This window comes from Lissotriton vulgaris, chromosome 8, assembly GCF_964263255.1.
Source record: "Lissotriton vulgaris chromosome 8, aLisVul1.2, whole genome shotgun sequence".
NCBI lineage: Eukaryota > Metazoa > Chordata > Amphibia > Caudata > Salamandridae > Lissotriton > Lissotriton vulgaris.
The window spans coordinates 1,507,465,074-1,507,486,998 of NC_141696.1; the positions used below are offsets into that span (position 1 = coordinate 1,507,465,074).

General features: G+C 48.3%; 1 protein-coding gene across 1 annotated transcript in view; it reads left to right on the top strand.

Annotated features, from left to right (window-relative positions):
• POLQ (DNA polymerase theta) overlaps positions 1 to 21,925 on the top strand; it is a 415,163-nt gene that overhangs the window by 190,683 nt on the left and 202,555 nt on the right. The window contains exon 17 of the mRNA XM_086935619.1: positions 6,326 to 9,819. Coding sequence (XP_086791745.1) covers positions 6,326 to 9,819 — 3,494 coding nt within the window. The remainder of the gene's footprint in view (positions 1 to 6,325; positions 9,820 to 21,925) is intronic.

Genomic DNA, 21,925 nt, shown 5'->3' on the forward strand with positions numbered 1-21,925 from the left:
ATAATTTCTTGGATTTCTTAAGGTCATCGTTGAACCAGGAGGCCTTCTGGCTGCCTAGTTTGATTTGTCGTTTTTTCAGTGGTGCTAGGAGGTCGGCGCTGTTGGATAGCCATTGGGTGAGGTTGGTGGCTGCTTGGTCGGGGTTAGAGGATTGGGCGGGGGGCTTTTGAAGAAGCGATGAGGAGATCTGGTCGATGGTGATTTTGTTCCAGTTTCTTTGCAATGTGGGTCGGGGGTGGTTGTTGGATGTAGGCTTGTTGTAGGTGAAGTGAACGCAGCTGTGGTCAGTCCAAAGGAGAGCTGTGGTGTGGCTGAAGGAAACATGCTTGCTGGAAGTGAAGATGGGGTTGAGTGTGTGACCTGCGATGTGGGTGGGGGTAGTGACAAGTTGTTCAAGTCCGAGGTTTGCGAGGTTGTCCAAAAGGGTGGTGGTGTTGCGGTCGTTGTTCTTTTCAAGGTGAAAGTTGAGGTCTCCCAAAAGGATGTAGTCCTCGGAGGGGAGCGCGTGTGGAGTGATGAAGTCCGTGATGTCTTCACTAAATTGTGCGCGGGGTCCTGGAGGCCTGTAAAGGAGGGTGCCTCTGAGTGTGGTCTTGGGGTCGATGTGGATCTGGAAGTGAAGGTGTTCAGAGTTGGCGAGGTTGATGTCTGAGCTGGTTGAGATATGGATGGATTTCTTATGGACGATAGCGATGCCTCCTCCTGTGTGGCCGGTGCGGTCCTTGCGAATGATCTTATAGCCTTCCGGGATGGCAATGGTGATGTCTGGGGCTGAGGAGGTGTTCATCCATGTTTCTGTTAGGAAGGCGATGTCCGGAGAGATGGTATCGAGTAGATTCCAGAGGTCAATGGCGTGTCTGTGGACCGAGCGGGTGTTGAGCAGGATGCATTGTAGGTGGTTGGGATCGGATATCTGTTGTGTGTTCGTGGATGGGGAGTTGTTCTTGGTGCCGTCGAACTTGCAGGAGTTGCAGGAAAAGGGTCCATGGGTGTGTCCAGGAGCGGCTTGGGCGCAGGTGAGGGAGCGGCCGGGGTTGAGGGCTAGGAGGGTGGTGGCATCGTAAGTAATGCGGGAGGGGTGGGCATTACGAGGACCAGGGGCTCTGGCGCTGGGCGCGGTCCAGGCGCGGACGGGCGTAGACGGGCTTACCTTTGGCGCACCTTCGGCGCGTATTGGGCGCGGTCGCTGCGCGTGGACGCTGCACGTTAATGCAGTGGTCATATATGGATGGTGGAGGGGGAGGGGCGAGGGCGGCTCAGCTGGGAGGCGGGGCGGGCTCCAGAGGACGACAACAACAAACAAAATGGCAGCGTGGGGGTCAGCACAGCAGAGCGCTTGGGGCACAACGCGCAAACAGCGTGAAAGTTACAATTTTCAGGCAAAAAGTGCATATAACGCAAAGCGGCAACCAGGCAGACAGCAGGCAATGATTATTAGGCAGTTTCAATCAGCAACGCAGCACAACGATACCGAATGTCGCCAGGGACACTGGGAGCGACCACTCAGCCCGAGAGAGAGGAGCGAGTCACGGCGCTTTCAGGTAGGGAGCGCTGTTTCTAGTTAGTGGGAGGGCGGCTCAGCTGGGAGGCGGGGCGGGCTCCAGAGGACGACAACAACAAACAAAATGGCAGCGTGGGGGTCAGCACAGCAGAGCGCTTGGGGCACAACGCGCAAACAGCGTGAAAGTTACAATTTTCATGCAAAAAGTGCATATAACGCAAAGCGGCAACCAGGCAGACAGCAGGCAATGATTATTAGGCAGTTTCAATCAGCAACGCAGCACAACGATACCGAATGTTGCCAGGGACACTGGGAGCGACCACTCAGCCCGAGAGAGAGGAGCGAGTCACGGCGCTTTCAGGTAGGGAGCGCTGTTTCTAGTCAGTGGGAGGGCGGCTCAGCTGGGAGGCGGGGCGGGCTCCAGAGGACGACAACAACAAACAAAATGGCAGCGTGGGGGTCAGCACAGCAGAGCGCTTGGGGCACAACGCGCAAACAGCATGAAAGTTACATTTTTCAGGCAAAAAGTGCATATAACGCAAAGCGGCAACCAGGCAGACAGCAGGCAATGATTATTAGGCAGTTTCAATCAGCAACGCAGCACAACGATACCGAATGTCGCCAGGGACACTGGGAGCGACCACTCAGCCCGAGAGAGAGGAGCGAGTCACTATTGTCATTATATCTTCATGCTTGGATGTATGCCGCAGGGTCTTTTGGGACATATAAACCACTCCTACAGACAAGACCTTTGATGGTGCTGCATTGTTCGGCAGTAAACCTATTTTAACCCAGTATAGTGACCTGCAGGATGCATACATTCATGTGCCAATCCTGCAGGCCCACATATTGTATCTCCACTTTTTTGCGGAGTCCTATTATTTCCAGTTCACCATCATACCCTTAGGCTTAACATTGGCCCTTGGGTCTTTGCGAAGGTCATGTTGGTGCTACTGGCCCATCTTCGCAGGTCGAAGATCGACAGATTGCCATACCACGATATCAAGCTATTAAAGGTGGGCTCACCACAGCTTGTCTTGGTCCACTTCAAGCAATGGTGTGGTTGCTAACTACTTTGGATTTTGCATTGTTGCACTCAAGTCCCATCTTTGCCCTGTTGGGATGTCTATAAGACTGCTTGTGCTTGCATTGTTCATCCTCCTGGTGCTCCAGGCTCAATACCAGATGCAGGACTTCAGTGGTTTATTCGCCTGCAATGGCCACAGAATTGGAGATGCCTCAAGAGCATGATTCTGATCCCTGTAAAGGCAGCACAGGACATTCAGCAGTGGATGTTGAATGCCAGATTAACCCGTGGCATGCTGTTCTCCCCTCCTTCTCCGGAGACGATGGTGATGGGTGCATCTACTTTAGTTTGGATTAGTCACCTAAACAACATGGGGATCAGAGGTTTCTGGTTTCCCATGGAGTAGTATGCCATCCTACTGCCTCAGAGGGCTGGTTGATCCAGATGTTGCAATCCATGGTACTGCGACAAGCAGGGTGGAGTGAGGTCATGTGCCCTTTCTCTGGAGCCTAAGAGGCTGTGGTCGCGGCTGGACCTTCGTTAGGGTCCCTCACCATTACAGCGGACAGGCTCAGCTGTCATCTTGCAGGTTCTGAGTGGCTTCTACATCGTGAGGTGGCTCGGAGTATCTTCTCCTAATGGGGTGCTCCCTTGGCAAACCTTTTTGCTACTTCTGAACACAGTGTTCTCCTTTTAGTGCTCTAGAGCTTCTTTCTTGAGTGTTTTTAGGGGACACCTTTTGCCTTTAATGAGGTCTTGCACACTTTTATGTATTTCAACCTCTGCTGCTGATCTCATGGGTCCTGGAGAAAGTGAGGCAGGACCGAGCACAGCTGAGTCCCAGATTTGGTCAGGAGTATATTGTTCTCAAATCTGCTGACCCTCAGCACCCGCCCTCCTCTTCAGCTTCCATTTTGGAGAATGTGCTGTCCCAGCAGCGTCGCAGAGTATTGTATCTGAACTCCCACACTCTACACGTCCTTGCATGATGATTGAGTGGAACCAGCTGCGAAGGTTTGGTCTTCCATCTGAGTTGTTGGTGAATGACATCCTGACTGCTCTCACCCTTTCTGCAAAGTCCATGTACTCAAGCTGTTCTTCTACAATTGTCACTGGCAGGCAGGTGTTTTTGCAAGCTTTCTGGTCCATTCTTGCACCTGTAGAGATTTACAAGGTCAGGTGTCTGTCAGTAGATAGAGTAGCCACAAAACCCAGCATTACAGAAGGGAAAGAGATTTTTTCTTTCCCATCACAAAGTCATTTTGAAGGACTTTGCTAAACTACTTGAACATAAGATACAATGGCACTAAGCAATGAGCGAAGCCAAAGAGCGGGGCTGTTGTGTCAAGATTCGACAAGGAACCAAGAGTTTCAAGTGGTTGCCATCAGTTTTCTTGAAGTGAAAGGCCAGTGTTTGCTGTGGATGCGTTTGGACCTGTCTGATGTGCATACTAACATCTGGTTGGACTGCTACAAACTTCAGAATAAAGGTAGAATGTTGGTGTAAAGGTACGTTGTCTTTTTTAAGCATTACTCATGACCTCCTCCTTCATAAGCACTCATATCATTTAATGTGACACTTGAAGCTCATACCATTTCAGCAGGATGTCATAAGGACTGGTTTTGGCCACATTGTAATGTGCCATGCATGTATAGTACTTTTCATTTAATTTTATTTGATAGACTTCCAATTCTTGTGCAAAACTATGTTTGTGCAGGGATCACTGTTTAGAGTTGTTCAGTATTTATTGCTCCTCTGCTGATTTCCTCTGATGGATTTCAGCAGGTCACATCTGGCCAAATTTACCTGAGGAAAAGGCCTAGTTAAATACCCCTTCTGCGCGATATTCATCATTTCCTCGTACAAAACGTGAAACAGGAGGTATTTACTATATCCTGGCAATTACATCACCCTGTGGTAGTGATAGATTACCATTCTAAGTTGTCTGAAGCGTGAATAGCACTGAGCTTGTGATTGATTTTTTGAGGCTGTGTTAAGTCATGAAGGAGTACCTAACAAGTTGGTCATCGAGAAAGTAACCCAATTATTGCTGGGTGAGATAGAAAAATATTTAAATTAGTTTGGAGTAAATTATATAAGAATATAATTGTATACGCTTTAAAGCAACAAGTTAAAGTACTGGTTTACTAAAGTTCTTAATGATGACTCTTAGGTAGCTGTAGTTTGTTAATACATTTCTTAAGCGGCCGAATAACCAAGGGTGTCTTGGCGCTGAGCAATTGGTTACATGCTTTGTGATTTTAAATTAAGAAAAGTTTTGAACAATTATAAGTTGACAAACTGGAAGTAATAAAAAAATCAGAAAACCACCTTTCTAAACTCTTCCCTCTTTTCTACCCCTCCCCAACCCTTCTCAATCCAAATACCTGACTAACATATCCGCCTCTAACATTACTTTCATGTTTCATAATACTAATTCAACACTAATCCTGATGGGTTCCAGAGTAGCGTGCTACTTGCACTTCAAAACCCCATCAGGGGTAGCAAGCGCTATATAAATACAAACCTCTTTCCCTTCACTATCCCGCCACCTACCCTTCTCTACCCAAATAACTGAATAACATATCCACTACTCAAATTACTTCATATTTTACTATATTAATTTTCAACACAAATCCTTTATGAGTTCCGAAGTGGTGTGCTACTCCCCAGAAAAGTGCTTCCACATCCATCAGTGGTAACTAGTGCTATATGAATGCAAACCTTTCTTCCCCTTTTATCCTTCTGCTATCCTTCTTACTCCAAATAACTGACTAATATCCACCACTGAAATAACTTTCATATTTCACCATACTAATTCACCACTAATCCTTTATGGGCTTCCGGATTAGCGTGCTTCTTCACACCATCAGGGGTAACAAGCACTATATAAATACAAACCTTTTTTCCTCCTCTATCCTTCCTGCTATCATTCCAAATCCAAATAACTGACTAACCTATACAACGCTTAAAATGTACTTGCATGTTTCACTATACTAATTCAACACTAATCCTCTATGGGTCCCGGAGTAGCATGCTACTCGCCGAAAAAGTGCTTTGACGCCTCGTCAGGGGTAGTAAGCGCTATATAAATGCGTTTACAATACAATAAATGATTATTGTAGATGCTTAAGTTGCCTTACCTGAGTACACTGACCTCTTCACTTGAAATGCTGTTGTGAAATAGTTCCTATTTTAAAGCAATGTGGTTAACACTCTTTGTTAGTCCACAGTTGGTATTGTAAGCATTTGTTCAACATTGACTGATACTGGAAAAAAGATACAGATTTTGGCATTTCAGAATTAAAATGTTAAGCTAGCACTGGGCACTGTATTGTAGACCTCTTGCCTGCCTTCATTTACCGTGTACACTTGCTTAGTGTGAAAAGTGGGAGCTCCCCCAAGAAATCTTCTTTAGGTGTGTTACAAGCAGCAGAGGTTAAGTGTTTCATTCAGTGTATTACAAGTGAGTAGCAACTCATATAGTGAGACTCTTGGTCTCACTATGTGAGACCAAGATATGTGTACTTGGTCAGTGGCGCTTTGAGACCTGTCGGTGAGTTGGCGCGATACAAAACCCAGTTACAAATTACAAATTACTCTCCCCCCCCCCTTCCTTTACCTTACAACCAATTTCCCCTTTACTTTAGCACCTTCCATTATGTGTAACTGAACATTCATAGAACTGCAACATGTGATATTTTTGCTTAAATATGCATGGCTTGAATTTGCTTAATTTTTTTATTACTCAATATCTGGTATGTGATTCTCATACTTTATGTCTTACTTCCAACAGTGCCCGTAGGGCAGTGGATGAGGATGAAGAGGCTGCCCAGGAGCGGCGCAACACACGTTGTATATGGGTGTCGGGGAAAAAGCCCTTGACCGAGCGGGAAGCTGCAGAGCTCATTGTGGATGAGGCTAGAAGACTCCTGCAGGAGGACCTAGCCAAGATGGGCGTGGAGTGGAACCCAGACTCCTCAGTGGACTCTGACACCTCCACTGATACATCTTTTGAGAGCAGTGTGGAACCGGACATTGTGCAGGATGGCAGACACAAAGGAGCAAGTGCTGAAAGCGTACCCAAAGCTGCAGAACGCCGCCGCAAGAAAAAAGAGAATATTGTGCTTGAGAAAGCGAAGAAAGATTCACACGGTCTGCGCCATACTGAGCACAAGGTAGATAAACACACTCTAGCTACTAGTACAATATCAAGTGTGAATCCTACTTGTGCAAATTCCTCTAAAGGTATAGAAATTGGAGTTTTTCAGGACGACTTGTTGGATGGAGAAGCAAAAAGATCAACTTGCCCTAGGGGCAAAGAGAACATAGCCAACCCTTCTTTCTCTAAAGAGGATATTTCCTGTGGGAAAAATAGTACAGAGCCCAGAGCTGACCATAATGAAAGTTTATCCCTGTGTGGGGCTGCAAAATTCATTCCTACCTCTTCTCTTCTTAACAAAGCACCTGTGACAAGCCGGCCTGAAGACAAAAGTGCTTTTAAAACACCAAAGACATTACCAAAGAAAAAGTTAGGCACTTACACATCCAAATCAAATATGGACTGTGTCCCCAGTTGTAGTAAATCAGAAGTTAAAAGTAGACCGCAAGACATTTCTACCTCTACACTGCTCAATAGAACATCTGATACAAACCTGTCTGAAGGCAAGAGTAACTTCACAGCACCAAATGATGTGAAAATGAAAAAGACAGACAGTTTTTCAACGAAGCCACATATGGATTCTGCTTCCAGTTGTAGTAAATCAGATAAAAAGCAACATATGGATTCTGCTCCCAGTTGTAGTAAATCGGATAAAAAGCTACATATGGATTCTGCTCCCAGCTGTAGTAAATCAGATGAAAGAACTGTGCTTCAAAATGTGAATGAAAGCGTTGTTTTGAGGACTTTAGCAGTCAATAAGCATCCTATTTTGGAAACATGGGTGGCGCCATCTCAACAGTCCTCTGAATGTGCATTCCAGAGCAAGGCAGTAACAATGAAACTACAAACAGAACATTCTGTTTCTGGTCTTTCAAACGCTAACAAGCTGAAAGATAATCAACTAACAGCTGTTGTATCTGAAAGCAGTGACAATGCAAAGTATATGTGTAAGAATTCAGAGAACCATATAAGAGCAGGCAATGCTTTGGCTGCAGGAAACTCCGAGACTGTCCACGCAGAATTGGCCGAAACGCATCAATTTACCGATCAAGAATCAAGGCAAATGACTGTCAAGCCAGCATTTGCCAGTGAGGACCTGAGGAATGTGAAGGCAGCTAACCACATGCTAATCACACACAAGTATGTTGGAGTTGGAGATAGTGCCCAGTTGGATAAGGGGAGAGAAGGTCAAAGTAGCACAAACAGCAATGATCAATATCTGTTCCAAAAAGAAAGTAAAAGAGCAAATGGGGATCCTAGAAATCTCATCAATAGCTCCAGAGCGGAAAGGCAACCAAATGCTTTCTCTGCTGAAAAAAACAAATCTCCAGACCTGTATTCAACGCCCAGAGAATTTGAAGATAGTTTCCAGTTGGATACTCAGACAGAAAACATAATTCAGCAGCAGGTGGCATCAGAATTTGGAGGACAACAGGGAGTGAAAGGCACAAAGCTGGCAGCAGTGCCTGAACAAAAATGCTTACTGAAAGAAAGTCGCACCAGCGTTTTACAAACTGAGGACATTAGATATGTTGGTGCGGCTCCAAGTACAGCATTTAACAAAATGGACAGTTTCCAGCAGGTGACCTCAAGTGCTGTAAAGCAACCAGCTGATCCCAGCTGCATTAATGAAATGGCACCAGGAAGCCCTAAATTATTACTGACTCTATTTAAATCTAAAGAAGGAAGTTCTTGGCTTAAAGAAAAGGATGTATCCCTGACTGACACACAACTCCAGAGTTTTTTACAGGCTTATCATAGCCAAGATTTAATAGAGGAGAGTGCCTCGCCAGTTCTTCGCAAAGGTGCTTCTCCGAGGAACATCCAGCATAGCAATGTAGCAGCGACTAATGCAGATAGTCGCCTAGAAACTGATACTCTCCTGAACATGAGTGATAGTTTTCTGTTCGACAGTTTTACTGAGGACCCATCACCACATGAAAAAACAGAGAACCCTGACTCAGAGTTACCAGGTAAAGGCACAGTACCCCGCACAGAGCCATCTACCAGCTTTTGTACTGCCCTTGCACTACAAAAGGCACAAAGTGAAAGACCCATTGAGACGTTACCATCTGCCACTCTGAATAAGGCGGGCCCACAGCACCCAACACAGTGGAATGACATATCGCTCATATTTGCAGATACTTTCCAAATGTCCGCTACTGGAGACAGTTCAGTGCCCACAGTTGCACATAAGCCAAGTGTCCCGTCACCCATTCACATTGAATCAAAAACAGTGACACCTAAGGACATTGTGGCATGTGATGGAGAGTCTCAGGCAATCCAAGATGGTGTGAGTAAACTTGGTAGCCCAGCTCTTCGGTCTGGTGCAGAAAGCAATGAAGGGCCTCAGACAGTCATGTTTGCTGTGGATAAACAAGTTAGCCCAGCTCTGTGGTCAGATAATTCTTTCGACTTGACCCCCGGCATGCAAGATGTTTTAGATCAGTGGCCTGACCAGTCAGCTAGTAAACCAATTGTAGTGGAGCCTGAACAGGTGTGTTCTAGACAGGTAGCCACCAAGAGTGTTAAAGATGGCATGGGTACTGTCATGAAATCACTTCCAGCAAAGCAGTCTTTTTCTTGCTTCCTTGCAGTAGAACAAAATCTCCCAAGTGTTGACACAAATTTGGAGAGCTTGGCCCCTCCCAGTCAAAATTCGACACCGTTGTCGTTTGCAGAGAACAATAGGAAATCAGCACATGAGCTGGACAACAGAAATGAACTTGTCTGTCTAACTCCAGATGCTGGTACCTCTAATATAATTGCCATATCATCTGTAAAAGCAGTCAAATCCAATACATTAAAACATGTAGATGAAATCCTAGGCCATCAACGGTCAAATGTGCATTTCATTCAACCAGAAAGAGGAAAGCCTAAACAGGACTCCCCACAAGACAACTCGATCATAGATGCTGATTTTTCCTTGAAGTTGTCACAGGGTTCGCCACCAGTGCCCTCCAGTTCTGAGAACTTTACAATCATTGATGTGGCAAGTGATCAGACACTTTTCAAGACCTTCCTAGAAGAATGGAGTTGCAAGAAGAGGTTTGCTGTCTCTGTAGCATGCGAGAGGAGGAAATTGCCAGTGTCTCCCAGGACCACTATCGGTGGGAGATTCAAACAAGGTGGGTTGTCCGACTTTTTTAATTGTATTTGATATATCATTGTGTAAGATGCAGACTGTTGCATGATTTTGGTGCAACAAAGACCATCAGTGGACAAAGCAAACATAATAAGAAGTACCAACACATTTTCTGTTGATGGATTCTTTCCTTATACAGGTTTTTTACTATTTGAAAACTCCCTTTGCTGTGTCGGTTATATAGTAAATTTTAATCACCTTATTTGAGAAATGAATGGTTCAAGATTTGTGTAGTATTGGACTGGTGTCAATAACCTCAGTGAAGACAAATTAAAGTATAGGGAAGGCTGGAGTTTTCCTAGAGGGCTGCTGCAAGTTGGGCTAATTTTTCTGTTGTGGCATAATTGAAGTGAAGAAACCTGAATTTGACCCCATTTTCGAAATTTTGTATAAGAGGAAGTTCTCATCCCATTGTGGGCACCCTCATAGAGATTGTGACTCGATGACTATGTTTGCTTCATTCCATATGGCTAATCCCAGCTGAATTTTCTTTCAATGGCAAGTTTTAGATAGGTTATTACATTGTGAGTTGTTTTATCCTTTTCACAATATTTTAGTTTTTTTCCCTTCTAATGATCTATGACCACAACATACTTTAAGGTTTTAGGTACATGTCCTATCTGTTTTCTAGTTGCAGGGAAGCACACAGTTAATTTTAAAGGAAAGGGTTGCCGAAAACCAAAGCAACTTTCTGTCATGAGGGTAAAAGTGTGAATTCATTTGCTTCTCTGACTGTAAGCGAATTGGCAAAATACCCTGAAAATTCTTCCCTAGTATTAGCTTCTTCTTTTTTTCTACATTAAATGTTACATGGCACAGTACCCTTCACTCCAGAGCCCGAAGGAAGTCTCAGTGATGCTCTCAGCTCAGCTAAGGAGTAAAAAGACTCAACAAAACAGGGAAGGAGTATTGGCTCCCTTGCTTGATATAATGTCCCTGAACGTGGAAGAAGTGGGCAAGCAGCTCTTGATTATATGGCTGAGATACCCGCCACCCCCTCTCAACACAATCCCCAAGGATGGGAAACCGGAAACAGTTCTGAAGTTTTTGGAGACGGGAGGGAGTGACCCTCCCGGGCCGTATTTATTAAAATATGAAACAAAATTAAAACATAAAATAAACAGTTTCATATTATGTACAATTTCATTACCACATTGCGATGTTTGGCTAACCTTAACATATCCTCTAGTACAAAGGTTCTCCTAGCCGAACTAACATCCTACCAAATATTTACTTAACTTTTGAAATTGTACATCCTAACGTTTAAGGGCCAACGGCAAGGTCGTAACCGGTGTCAAGATCCCTAACCCAGACATATCCCCCTCACTTGAGAGGGGCGGCACGGAGGCATACCTCAAGTGCATCTACCAATTTCCCTTGACTTGACCGGGGCCCCAATAAAACTCGACGCCACTTAAAGGTCAAACGAGGACTCGTGTGAGGTATCTAGAAGGTAGCGTAGACCCCCCCCCAAACCCCACACAACTTACCACATCTGCCGTCGCAGACGCACTGGCCCCGGGAAATTCCCCAGGAGGGGGCTGTAACCCCTCCTATCCATGAAGGGGCCTTGACCGCCTTCCATTTCCTTTCGGCGACCCATCCTTAGAAGGGACCGCCTCCCCGTTGAGGGGCCAATGGCCACCTCCCCCGAGCGCCCCCATCCGTACTGGGTGACGCCCACTCCTAGGGATCTTCCAATTAGTGCTCACCGATCATGACCTTACCGCCCGACCAAAATAAATACGACAATGATAACTAAATAACTAAAGACTAAATATAACAGACAGTAGCAACAACAACTTTATTCAAAGCATGCCTACTGATGAACACTAAAGCAGAATCACTTTATTTGCAAAACATAACACAAAACGATCATTCTTTATTGCATACTCAAAATATTCATGATAATACCGCAACCTGTAAACGAAAATCAGAATTATCAATCAAACTTTATTTAAAACCACTCGCTGTCTTCAGGGGCTGGTGGGTGGGTCAAAAATGGCTCTTCGTTCCGTCTCGAGCTCACGTGCAGCGAGGAGGTGCAGCTTCAGAGCACAGGAACAAGAGGATGCTTTCTGGTCTTGTTCCTCCTTTTATCCGTCTTCAGGTCGGGCGTAAACCCGCCCCTGCCTGCCCCAAGGGCGTGGCCAGCCGCATCAGTGTCTAGGCCAACCCACTCTAGGGCGGGAAAAGGCGCGCCCCGGCTACGCCGCTTCGGGCATACCAGCCGAGACTTGCCTCCCGCCCAAGATGGCTTCCCGGGGGGATCGTGGTACTCTGCCATACGTTCGGGGGGACCGATTGGTCGCCCCTTGCCATATGGCTGAGATACCCGCCACCCCCTCTCAACACAATCCCCAAGGATGGGAAACCGGAAACAGTTCTGAAGTTTTTGGAGACGGGAGGGAGTGACCCTCCCGGGCCGTATTTATTAAAATATGAAACAAAATTAAAACATAAAATAAACAGTTTCATATTATGTACAATTTCATTACCACATTGCGATGTTTGGCTAACCTTAACATATCCTCTAGTACAAAGGTTCTCCTAGCCGAACTAACATCCTACCAAATATTTACTTAACTTTTGAAATTGTACATCCTAACGTTTAAGGGCCAAGGGCAAGGTCGTAACCGGTGTCAAGATCCCTAACCCAGACATATCCCCCTCACTTGAGAGGGGCGGCACGGAGGCATACCTCAAGTGCATCTACCAATTTCCCTTGACTTGACGGGGGCCCCAATAAAACTCGACGCCACTTAAAGGTCGTACGAGGACTCGTGTGAGGTATCTAGAAGGTAGCGTAGACCCCCCCCCAAACCCCACACAACTTACCACATCTGCCGTCGCAGACGCACTGGCCCCGGGAAATTCCCCAGGAGGGGGCTGTAACCCCTCCTATCCATGAAGGGGCCTTGACCGCCTTCCATTTCCTTTCGGCGACCCATCCTTAGAAGGGACCGCCTCCCCGTTGAGGGGCCAATGGCCACCTCCCCCGAGCGCCCCCATCCGTAATGGGTGACGCCCACTCCTAGGGATCTTCCAATTAGTGCTCACCGATCATGACCTTACCGCCACAGGTCCGGATAGTTGACCGGCTATCCGGACCCCCCACCACACTCCTACCTAAAGGTCATGTTTAACGTCTTCAGCCAAGCTATGAAGTCCCCTATGAGTAACTCATTCCCCATCCGAGACAAATGAACACCATCCCCCAAGTACATACTGTCATCATTAATACATCCATGCGCGATAGAATGCAGTGCATTGGAACGGAACAACCTACTTACTTTGTTATTAATTTTCCGCACAGAATGATTTAAAGCAGAAACCGAAAAAGCCCCCCGCCACACTTTTCGTGGGATCATATGGGACCACGCAATCGTGCACCCTGGAACTCTCCTTGCTAACCAACTTACAGTGGAAAGCATCGCCTCCAGGAGAAGTCGTCTACCAGTGGTGACCAGATCATTGCCCCCAAGATGTACTATGACTACAGACGGCGGTGACCTCGTCCGCCCTAGCAAACCCTCGAAAAATGATTGAAACTGGTCAATACAGAGACCGCCCTTTCCGTAGAAGGACACACTGTACCCGTATTCCCCAGCCACGTGCACCATGTCACCTGCCTTGAATACGTCCGCGGCACGCCTCACGTATGAGTGGCCCACGACCCACACCTCCTTTTTAACAGCCGGTGATGTCTGACCGCTGGCCCGTGTTGGGTCGACTGCATAGTCCGCCCCGCCTCGTAGGCTTGCGTAACTGAAAACCAAACAAAAACAGGAAGCGTGAGTACATCATTACAGCTTCACAACATGTGCAAACGCACATACCTTTTATAACAATTGGAGGACCAACGCCCCAAACGTTTAACTTGTTCCACATTCAGACCCCTGGCTGTAGCCTCAGTAGCAGCCCCTATCCGAAATGAATGGGTCCCAAATTCGCCCGGGTTCAAGCCCGCAGCTGTAATCGACATCGCAAGCACCCGCTGAAACTGAAACCTTGTCAGTGGGGTGGCGTCCGCGTGTCTCAACAAGGTCCCCCCCCATGATGCCACCCTTTGTGTTAAATAATCCTCTAAACACTTCACTGGGCACATGGACGACCCGGGAATCCTGCGTATAATTATGCATTCACCCGTCCCACTCTGGTCGGTTTTGGACCTCACAAATGAGACAGTCATCGTCTCCCCCCTGATCTGAACGTGCTCTGCGCACAGTCCTCCCGTCACATCCTGCTTGTTCCTTGCCACTAATTCGCTCACCCGCATAGCCCCATGAAATGCCAGCGTAAAAGCGGCTCGGAATAACACGGTCTCAAACTGAGACGAACATGTTGTAGGGAGTCCGGATAATAACTGGGCCAACCTATCCAAACCTATCGGGCGCCTCTCATCCACTCTGCGACCCTCAAGGCGTTGCCACCCACGTAGCGCTTTTTGCACAACGAAAGACGCTGTCGGGTCCTGGATCCCATGAGCCCTAGCAACAAAGGAAATGGCAGCCCGATGCCTCTGGGCCGTGGCCACCGTTTTCCCTGCCAGATGTAATGACATCAGAAAGTTCACAACCCCTTCCTCCTGGCCCCAAAGCTCCTCTCTAGCAGTCCCCAAAAAGGCTAAATAGGACCGGAACGCCCCTTCATATGCCTTCCTCGTCCTGGGTGCTAAACTCTCTCCCACGAGGTTACGAAGTTCGGGGCACCGAGAGACCAAAGATCTTCGGGAAAGGGTGCCGGCTCCGGGTCCGCTGTGGGCAGAAAACCCCAGAAGGCCTGTATACGAAAACGAGAAAGGGCATCAGCCGCCTGGTTCATTACCCCAGGGACATGTCTTGCTTTGAATAACACATTCAGTTGCATACACAGTAATACGATTTCCTTGAGCAGTCTCAAAACCCATTTGCATCGTGCTGCCTGACTATTGATACACTCAACCACGGTCATATTGTCAGACCAAAATACCACAGAGTGATCTCTGAACCCTTCGGGCCACGTTCTCAGGGCCACGAAAATGGGGAAAAGTTCCAGGAAGGCAATGTTACTTGTCAGCCCACTGTTATGCCACCATGCCGGCCATTTTTGTGCAGACCATCGAGCACCGAAAATGGCACCAAAACCTATACTCCCTGCCGAATCTGTCCACAGCCCCAGCTCCTCAGAGGACACGGCTGGTTTATTCCAGACGACTCGACCATTGAAATCAGCCAGAAATGCCAACCAAATGCGCATGTCCTGGCGTACCTCGGCCGAGAGCCTCGTGCGATGATGGCCCTCCTTCAATCCGACCATGGCTTGAGCGATCGAACGGGAAAAGGGGCGGGCCATAGGTATAACTCTCAGGGCAAAATTCAACTGGCCCACTAACTGCTGCAACTGCTGCAGCCTAACCTTAGCTTCACTCAAACACATTTGCAAGGATGTCCTGAACTTTAACACTTTATCACTTGGTAAACGGAAACAACCTTCTCCGGAGTCTAACTCGATCCCCAGAAACTCGAGGCAAGTCGAAGGACCCACCGTCTTACCTGGTGCCAATGGCACGCCAAACTGATTCATTAAAACACAAAATGCAGCCAAAGCTTGCCCACATTCCGGATCCCCGGCTGCCCCCAGGAACAAAAAATCATCGAGATAATGCATCACATGTTGAAGACCCGTCTTCTTTGTGAAGACCCATTGTAGAAAACTACTGAATTTCTCGAAATAGGCACAAGAAATTGAGCATCCCAACGGCATACACCTATCCATATAATACTGACCCTGAAACATGAAACCCAGTAGACGCTGATCGTCTGGATGTACCGGGAGCAACCGGAACGCTGACTCGATATCAGATTTTGCCATCAGCGCCCCGGGCCCCAGGCGATTCAAAATGGCCACGGCCTCATCGAAAGATGCGTACCGTACCGAACACATTTCCGGGTCTATCGCTTTGTTTACGGAAAGACCACGAGGGGCTGACAAATTATGTATCAGCCGAAACTCACCCGGGTCTTTCTTAGGGACCACTCCTAAAGGCGAACAGACAAATTTAGCCACCGGGGGTACACTAAACGGACCGGCGACTCGACCTCGAGTAACCTCCTTCCGGATCTTTTCCTGTACCACGGTCGTATGCTGCAAGACCGATATCTGATTTTTGCATTTTTCCACACCCTGAAAGTCCCCCACTGGGATGCGGAAACCATATGAAAACCCGTTCCGCAACACCCCAGCAGAAGCACGATCCGGGTATTCACTGAGCCAGGGAATCATTGCCAAGGTATCAATCGGGGTAGGTAAAGGCGCCCCTCGGACTATGTTAGACCTGTTTGGCACCTCCTCTACCTCCGTTATCACCCGTTTTGGCTCTGCACGTGGACTCGGGATGGGATGATTGCCCACACCCACTACATTCGTGTTTAAATTTGCACGATCCCTGGGGCCTAGTACATTTACTCCTGTTAAAATTCCAACAAACCCCCTTTTTACCTGTATTACCGGTAGGCCTCGAGTGATTGTCGGTACCCGTACCTGATCGAAAAGGCGTCCCCGCATACTGACGGGAGGATTCGCCCACATTGCTCCCTACTAATGGCACTTTCAACATACCAGTCTCCTTCATTTTGGACCAGGACACAGAATCATAGCAATCCCAAGTTAAGTTCTTATCATGTTCTTTTGCTTTTCTAAAAAGATTATCATAGCAAAACCAATGATTACCCTCGTGTGATACCGAGTACCCCATGATCCGTGACTGATAACTCGGCAATTCGGGTAGCAATTCGGGCCTCCGTTCCCCCAAGATCGATGTGAAAATTCCCCATGCCTTACCCCAATTGCCAATGTTTTCATTAACCTTAAAGGCGGCCATCTTTGCGCGCCAAACACTCGGATGCATGAGCTCCTTCTGACCTTTAACATGCTCCATTTCATAGTGATCAGTAAGCAACGAGAAGATGTTCACATATTCCCCTGCCCATATCCTTTCTTTAATAGCCAAAGGAACATGCTGACCCAACCTTTCCCTTCGAGAGGGTGCCGACTCTTCCCTCGCAACCGGCAATGGCCGCTTACCTGAACTGGACGCCGTCTCTGCGACTACAACCGTCCCCTGTGGCTTCTCTACGGCTACAGCCGGCGCGGATACCTTCGCTGCTTCACGAGTTTCCCGCAGTTGCTACATTAACACCTGCGCGTCGACAGCCGTGGCGCCCTCGCTACTTTTACCCAACCACGCTGCTACTTGTGCTGCCAGCTCGGGCGGCATATCTTCCCCGGACACGGGGGTGACCACCACGGGAATCGGATTCCCTTCCTCCGGCACAGGAGTCGGTGCTTCGAGTGGGACACTGGGACCCGGGGTATCTCTCCCAGCTGCTCCTCTCCTGGGCCTCTTGCCTTTTCCTCCCGGGGCCGTTCCTTCCAAAGGACGTTTCGGGCCCCCTTCCTCGTTTTTATCCATCCGCCTCTTTAGGTCGGCCATCTCCTTCATGAGAACACGTAGCATCTGTTCGGTAGTCAATCGTTTTCCCGCCTTCTTCAGCATTCCCCGACAGAGTATCTGTAAAACAAACAAGAAAGATTACAACGTTCAAAAATGGCTCTTCGTTCCGTCTCGAGCTCACGTGCAGCGAGGAGGTGCAGCTTCAGAGCACAGGAACAAGAGGATGCTTTCTGGTCTTGTTCCTCCTTTTATCCGTCTTCAGGTCGGGCGTAAACCCGCCCCTGCCTGCCCCAAGGGCGTGGCCAGCCGCGTCAGTGTCTAGGCCAACCCACTCTAGGGCGGGAAAAGGCGCGCCCCGGCTACGCCGCTTCGGGCATACCAGCCGAGACTTGCCTCCCGCCCAAGATGGCTTCCCGGGGGGATCGTGGTACTCTGCCATACGTTCGGGGGGACCGATTGGTCGCCCCTTGCCAGTTTGTTTGGTCACATACTTAGGAAGCAGTGCATTTATGTAGCTCCCTAATGAATAAAGAGGCTAACGTAATAGCAGCAAAGCCAGATCCAGTAAGGAAGACTTGTATAACTGACAGTATGTTTGTGACTGGGACTCAAAATGGGTTGTTCAGACCAAGGCTGCATCAAGATCACTGACCGCAGCCCGAAACTCCACTGCAGTTTAGACGCTAGTGTGGCAGTTTTTGGTATACCAAATGTACGTCAAAGGCAAGCCCGTTTGCACCCACCGGCTTACCTCCAGGGCCGGTTAGTCTGCCCTACTTTCATACTGTAGATCTTACGATCTCTTGTCTCTGCTGGACTTTTAGCGCTAGATAAACCCTCCCCAAACCCTAGCAGCTATTGTTAAGTGTGCATGCTGGGATCCTTACAGGACCACTCTGCCACTACCACATACACCCCTTTCATCTTACTGCCCACCCTCTTTTTGAGGGTTCCACTGCTCACTCTCCCTTGGTGCGTCCTCCCGGCTTGCTTTGTTGCCTTCTCAATACTTGCTCTTTACCAAGACACAAAACTCAAATCTACAAGTTTCACTCAGACCACAAAATTGATATGATTTTCTACTGAAACTTGGCTCCATGATTGCTCCTCCCCTAACCTTTCTGCAGCAGTTCACCTTTTATACAAGCTTCTATGAGTCGATCATATTTCTAGGCATGGATGTGGATAGGTCATGGTTTTCTACAACTTGCTATAAGTATCACACACATCTTCAAGCTGACTATCCATGGCCATAACCTTAGGAAGTAATCTTTCCATCTCCCCCTTTAACACTCTCACTTGTGTACTCATTTACTGACCACAATACCCTAGTGCCAATTTCTTATCCCTCCTGCAGGACTTTTTCAATCTAATTGCCATAAAAGCTTCTTAGCATTCAGTTTTAGGTGATTTAATCTCTTAATCCATTGCATTCCAACAACAAAGGTTGTCTGTACATGTACTTGACCCTTTGCATATCTCAATACGTTCCCACTTCCACACCTTAGCCAGTCTTCTACTAGACCCTATTTTGCTGCTTTTAGCAGTATTTATTTGACCTTTGCCATTACTCTTCCATGGACCAATGACTTTGCTGTACCTTTCTCTATTCATTTTCCTACTGCTAATACGCCTCCTGCCTCTTCCTCCTCCACCACATTCTGACACTGACCTTCCCTTAACCGTACAACAGTCTAAGAAACATTTTAATCCACTCCCTGCAACCCTAGTGAACCAGGGTACGGTTTAGCCAATAGCTTTAATACTTGGATATATATATTTTTTTTAACATTTTTAAAACCTTTATTATAAAAAAGCACACAGCTATTCAGCCTAACATCCCGGAGGCAAGGCAGCATAGAATCAGGAGGAGAAAAGTGCAAGGTGATTTACATCAGAACATTGCAGGTTGTTTTTTATTTTTTGAAGAAAGAGAACTAAACCAAGAAAAGAAACGCCAAGAGGCGCGTAAGAGTGGCAATGGAGCAACAGAGACGTCAGGGAGTCGGCAAAAGGCAGAGGAGGACAGGCAGAGAATCGATAAAAAGAATGAATGGTAGGATGGGGAGGGGGGGGGAAGCAGGAGAAGTACAAACAGCAAAGAACAGCTGGTGTCACAGGTTACAGTGATAAGTGTTCATCCAGAGGGACAGGTTCCGGCGGCAGGCACACATCGCCCCTGTACGCATTCCATGCCCCCCACACTTTATTCCATGTCTGAGGCCTCCCCCTGGCGACATAGACCGTCTTTTCTCGGAACATGCACCAATCCATGTTGGCTTTCCATTGTACCACCAGTGGGGCTGTAGCTGCACCCCACTTCTGAGCAATATCACGCTTGGCAACCATATTGCCCAATGTCACCCAACGAGTCTGCGCAGTGTTGTGGTCAGACGGTTCCCAAACATTAAGGAGACACCTCCGCGCCTCTGCAGCCAACACCACACCAGTCACCTCTCCCATGATTCGGTGCACTCTCGCCCAGTAGGGGGCAATGACGGGGCATTCCCACAGAATATGTAAAAAGGTTGCAAGAGCACCACAACCTCGACGACCAAGGCCATCGGGCGAGAATCCCATATGCAAAAGCCGAGGGCCGGTGACATAAACCCGGTGACGGATTTTGAATTGTACCAGTCGGAGGCGTGAGGAGATAGCGACCTCCTTAGGGGAGGACACTGCACTCTGCCAGTCCTCATCGTCAAGTTCCAGGCCGTCCGCCGTCCATTGGTCTCGCAAGCACAGGAGGAGATCAGTGCGAACATTAATCAATTTCTTATAGGACAGGGAAATAGCACTGTCAGGCATATGGCCATCCAGTATCCTGTCCTCTATGGGGGAGCTTTCGGGGATCTCTCCCTCCGTCCGCTTGGCAGAGAGCAATGCGTGTCTCAGCTGGGCGTAGCGGAAAAACTCTGAAGCGCCCAAACGGAATTCGGACTGCAGTTGAGGAAAGGTCTTGACTTCGCCCTTAATAACCATATCGTCTACCCTGGAGATGCCTATGAGATCCCATTTGTCGAAGCCTTTGGTGTGCCACAGCCTGTCCAAAATTTCAGAGTCGTACAGTGGGGTGAACCTGGTCAGTCTGCCCTGCCAACCCTGCGCTTTAGTGATCGTCCGCCAAACGTGAACCGCTGCCTTGGTCGGGCCTGACAGGCGCCGATCGAAGGATCTAGAATACAGGGCACGATAGTAGTTGCCACCGCGTAAGAGCCACCTGTCCATTGCGTAGCCTGGACTAGCAATAGGGCCATAGAAGCCGTGGTTGATAGCAGTGAGCTGGGAGGACCAATAGTACCGACGTACATCCGGTAGGGCTATACCTCCGTCGTACCACGGTAACGTGAGTTTCTGGATGGCAACACGAGACCGACCATCCCAGAGCAAGGCCCGTTGCAAACTCTCAATCTCCCGGAAATAGCGGGCCGGAACCGGGTCCTGAGTGTTCTGTAAGGCATACAGGAACCTGGGCAAGGACATCATTTTGAACAATGCTGCCCGGCCCAGGAGAGAGAGCGGGAGCTTGCGCCAGCTATCCACGTCTCTCCGCAGTCGCTGGAGAGGGGGGAGCAGATTATAGTCATATCTCGCCTTGGAACTACCAGAAATGTATATTCCCAGGTATTTAAAGCCCTGTCCGGCCATCTGGATATTGCAGCCTCTAGGGAGGCGCGGTGTGTCCCCCTTTAGAATGTATAGAGACGACTTGGCCCAGTTGATGACCAGGCCAGAGTGGCGTCCAAAAAGCCTGAGCGCGTCGCATGCCACAATGATCGACTTGCAGGGGGAAGTAAGATAGAGGAGAATATCATCTGCGTACAGGGAAACTCTATCTTCAAAGCCCGGAGCCCAGGTTATGCCATGTAAGTCCGGGTGTGTGCGTAGCATGGCCGCAAGCGGCTCAAGAGCCAGGGCAAACAGGAGAGGCGACAGGGGGCAACCCTGCCTGGTACCTCGGTGAAGGGCAAAGGACGCCGACACGCGGCCATTAACTGTGACATTAGCCAGCGGGTAAGTGTAAAGGAGTTGCACCCAACTCACAAAGACCGGACCAAATCCAAGCTTCGCCAACACCGCCCAGAGATAGCTCCACTCAAGAGAGTCAAAAGCCATCGTAGCATCAAGAGAAGCAAGCACCGCCAGTTCCTCAAGGGTGTGAGCTCTGGCCATAACACCGTGGAGCCGGCGCAGGTTGAGGGCAGTGTTACGGCGGGGAATGAAACCCGACTGGTCCGGGTGCACCAAATCACCGATGACCCCAACTAATCGATTAGCAAGCAGTTTGGCTAGGATCTTAGGCTCTACATTGAGGAGAGGGATAGGGCGATAGGATCGGCACACGTCTCTCGGTTTCCCCTCTTTGTGAATAACCACAATGGTGGCCAGTCTCTGATCTAAGGGGAGGAGGCCCTCGCCCAGTGCCTTCAAAAACATAGTCCGCAGGTGCGTGGATACCAAATCCGGTCGAATTTTATATAACTCGACCGGAATACCATTAGGGCCAGTCGCTTTACCCGACCTTAGTGCACGGATCGCCGAGGCGATCTCGTCCGCGGATATGTCTCGATCTAAGTCGGCACGGTCCTCCTCAGAGAGACAGGGAAGGTCAATCGTTGAGAGGAACGCAGCCGAGTTAGCCTCGGAGTGATCT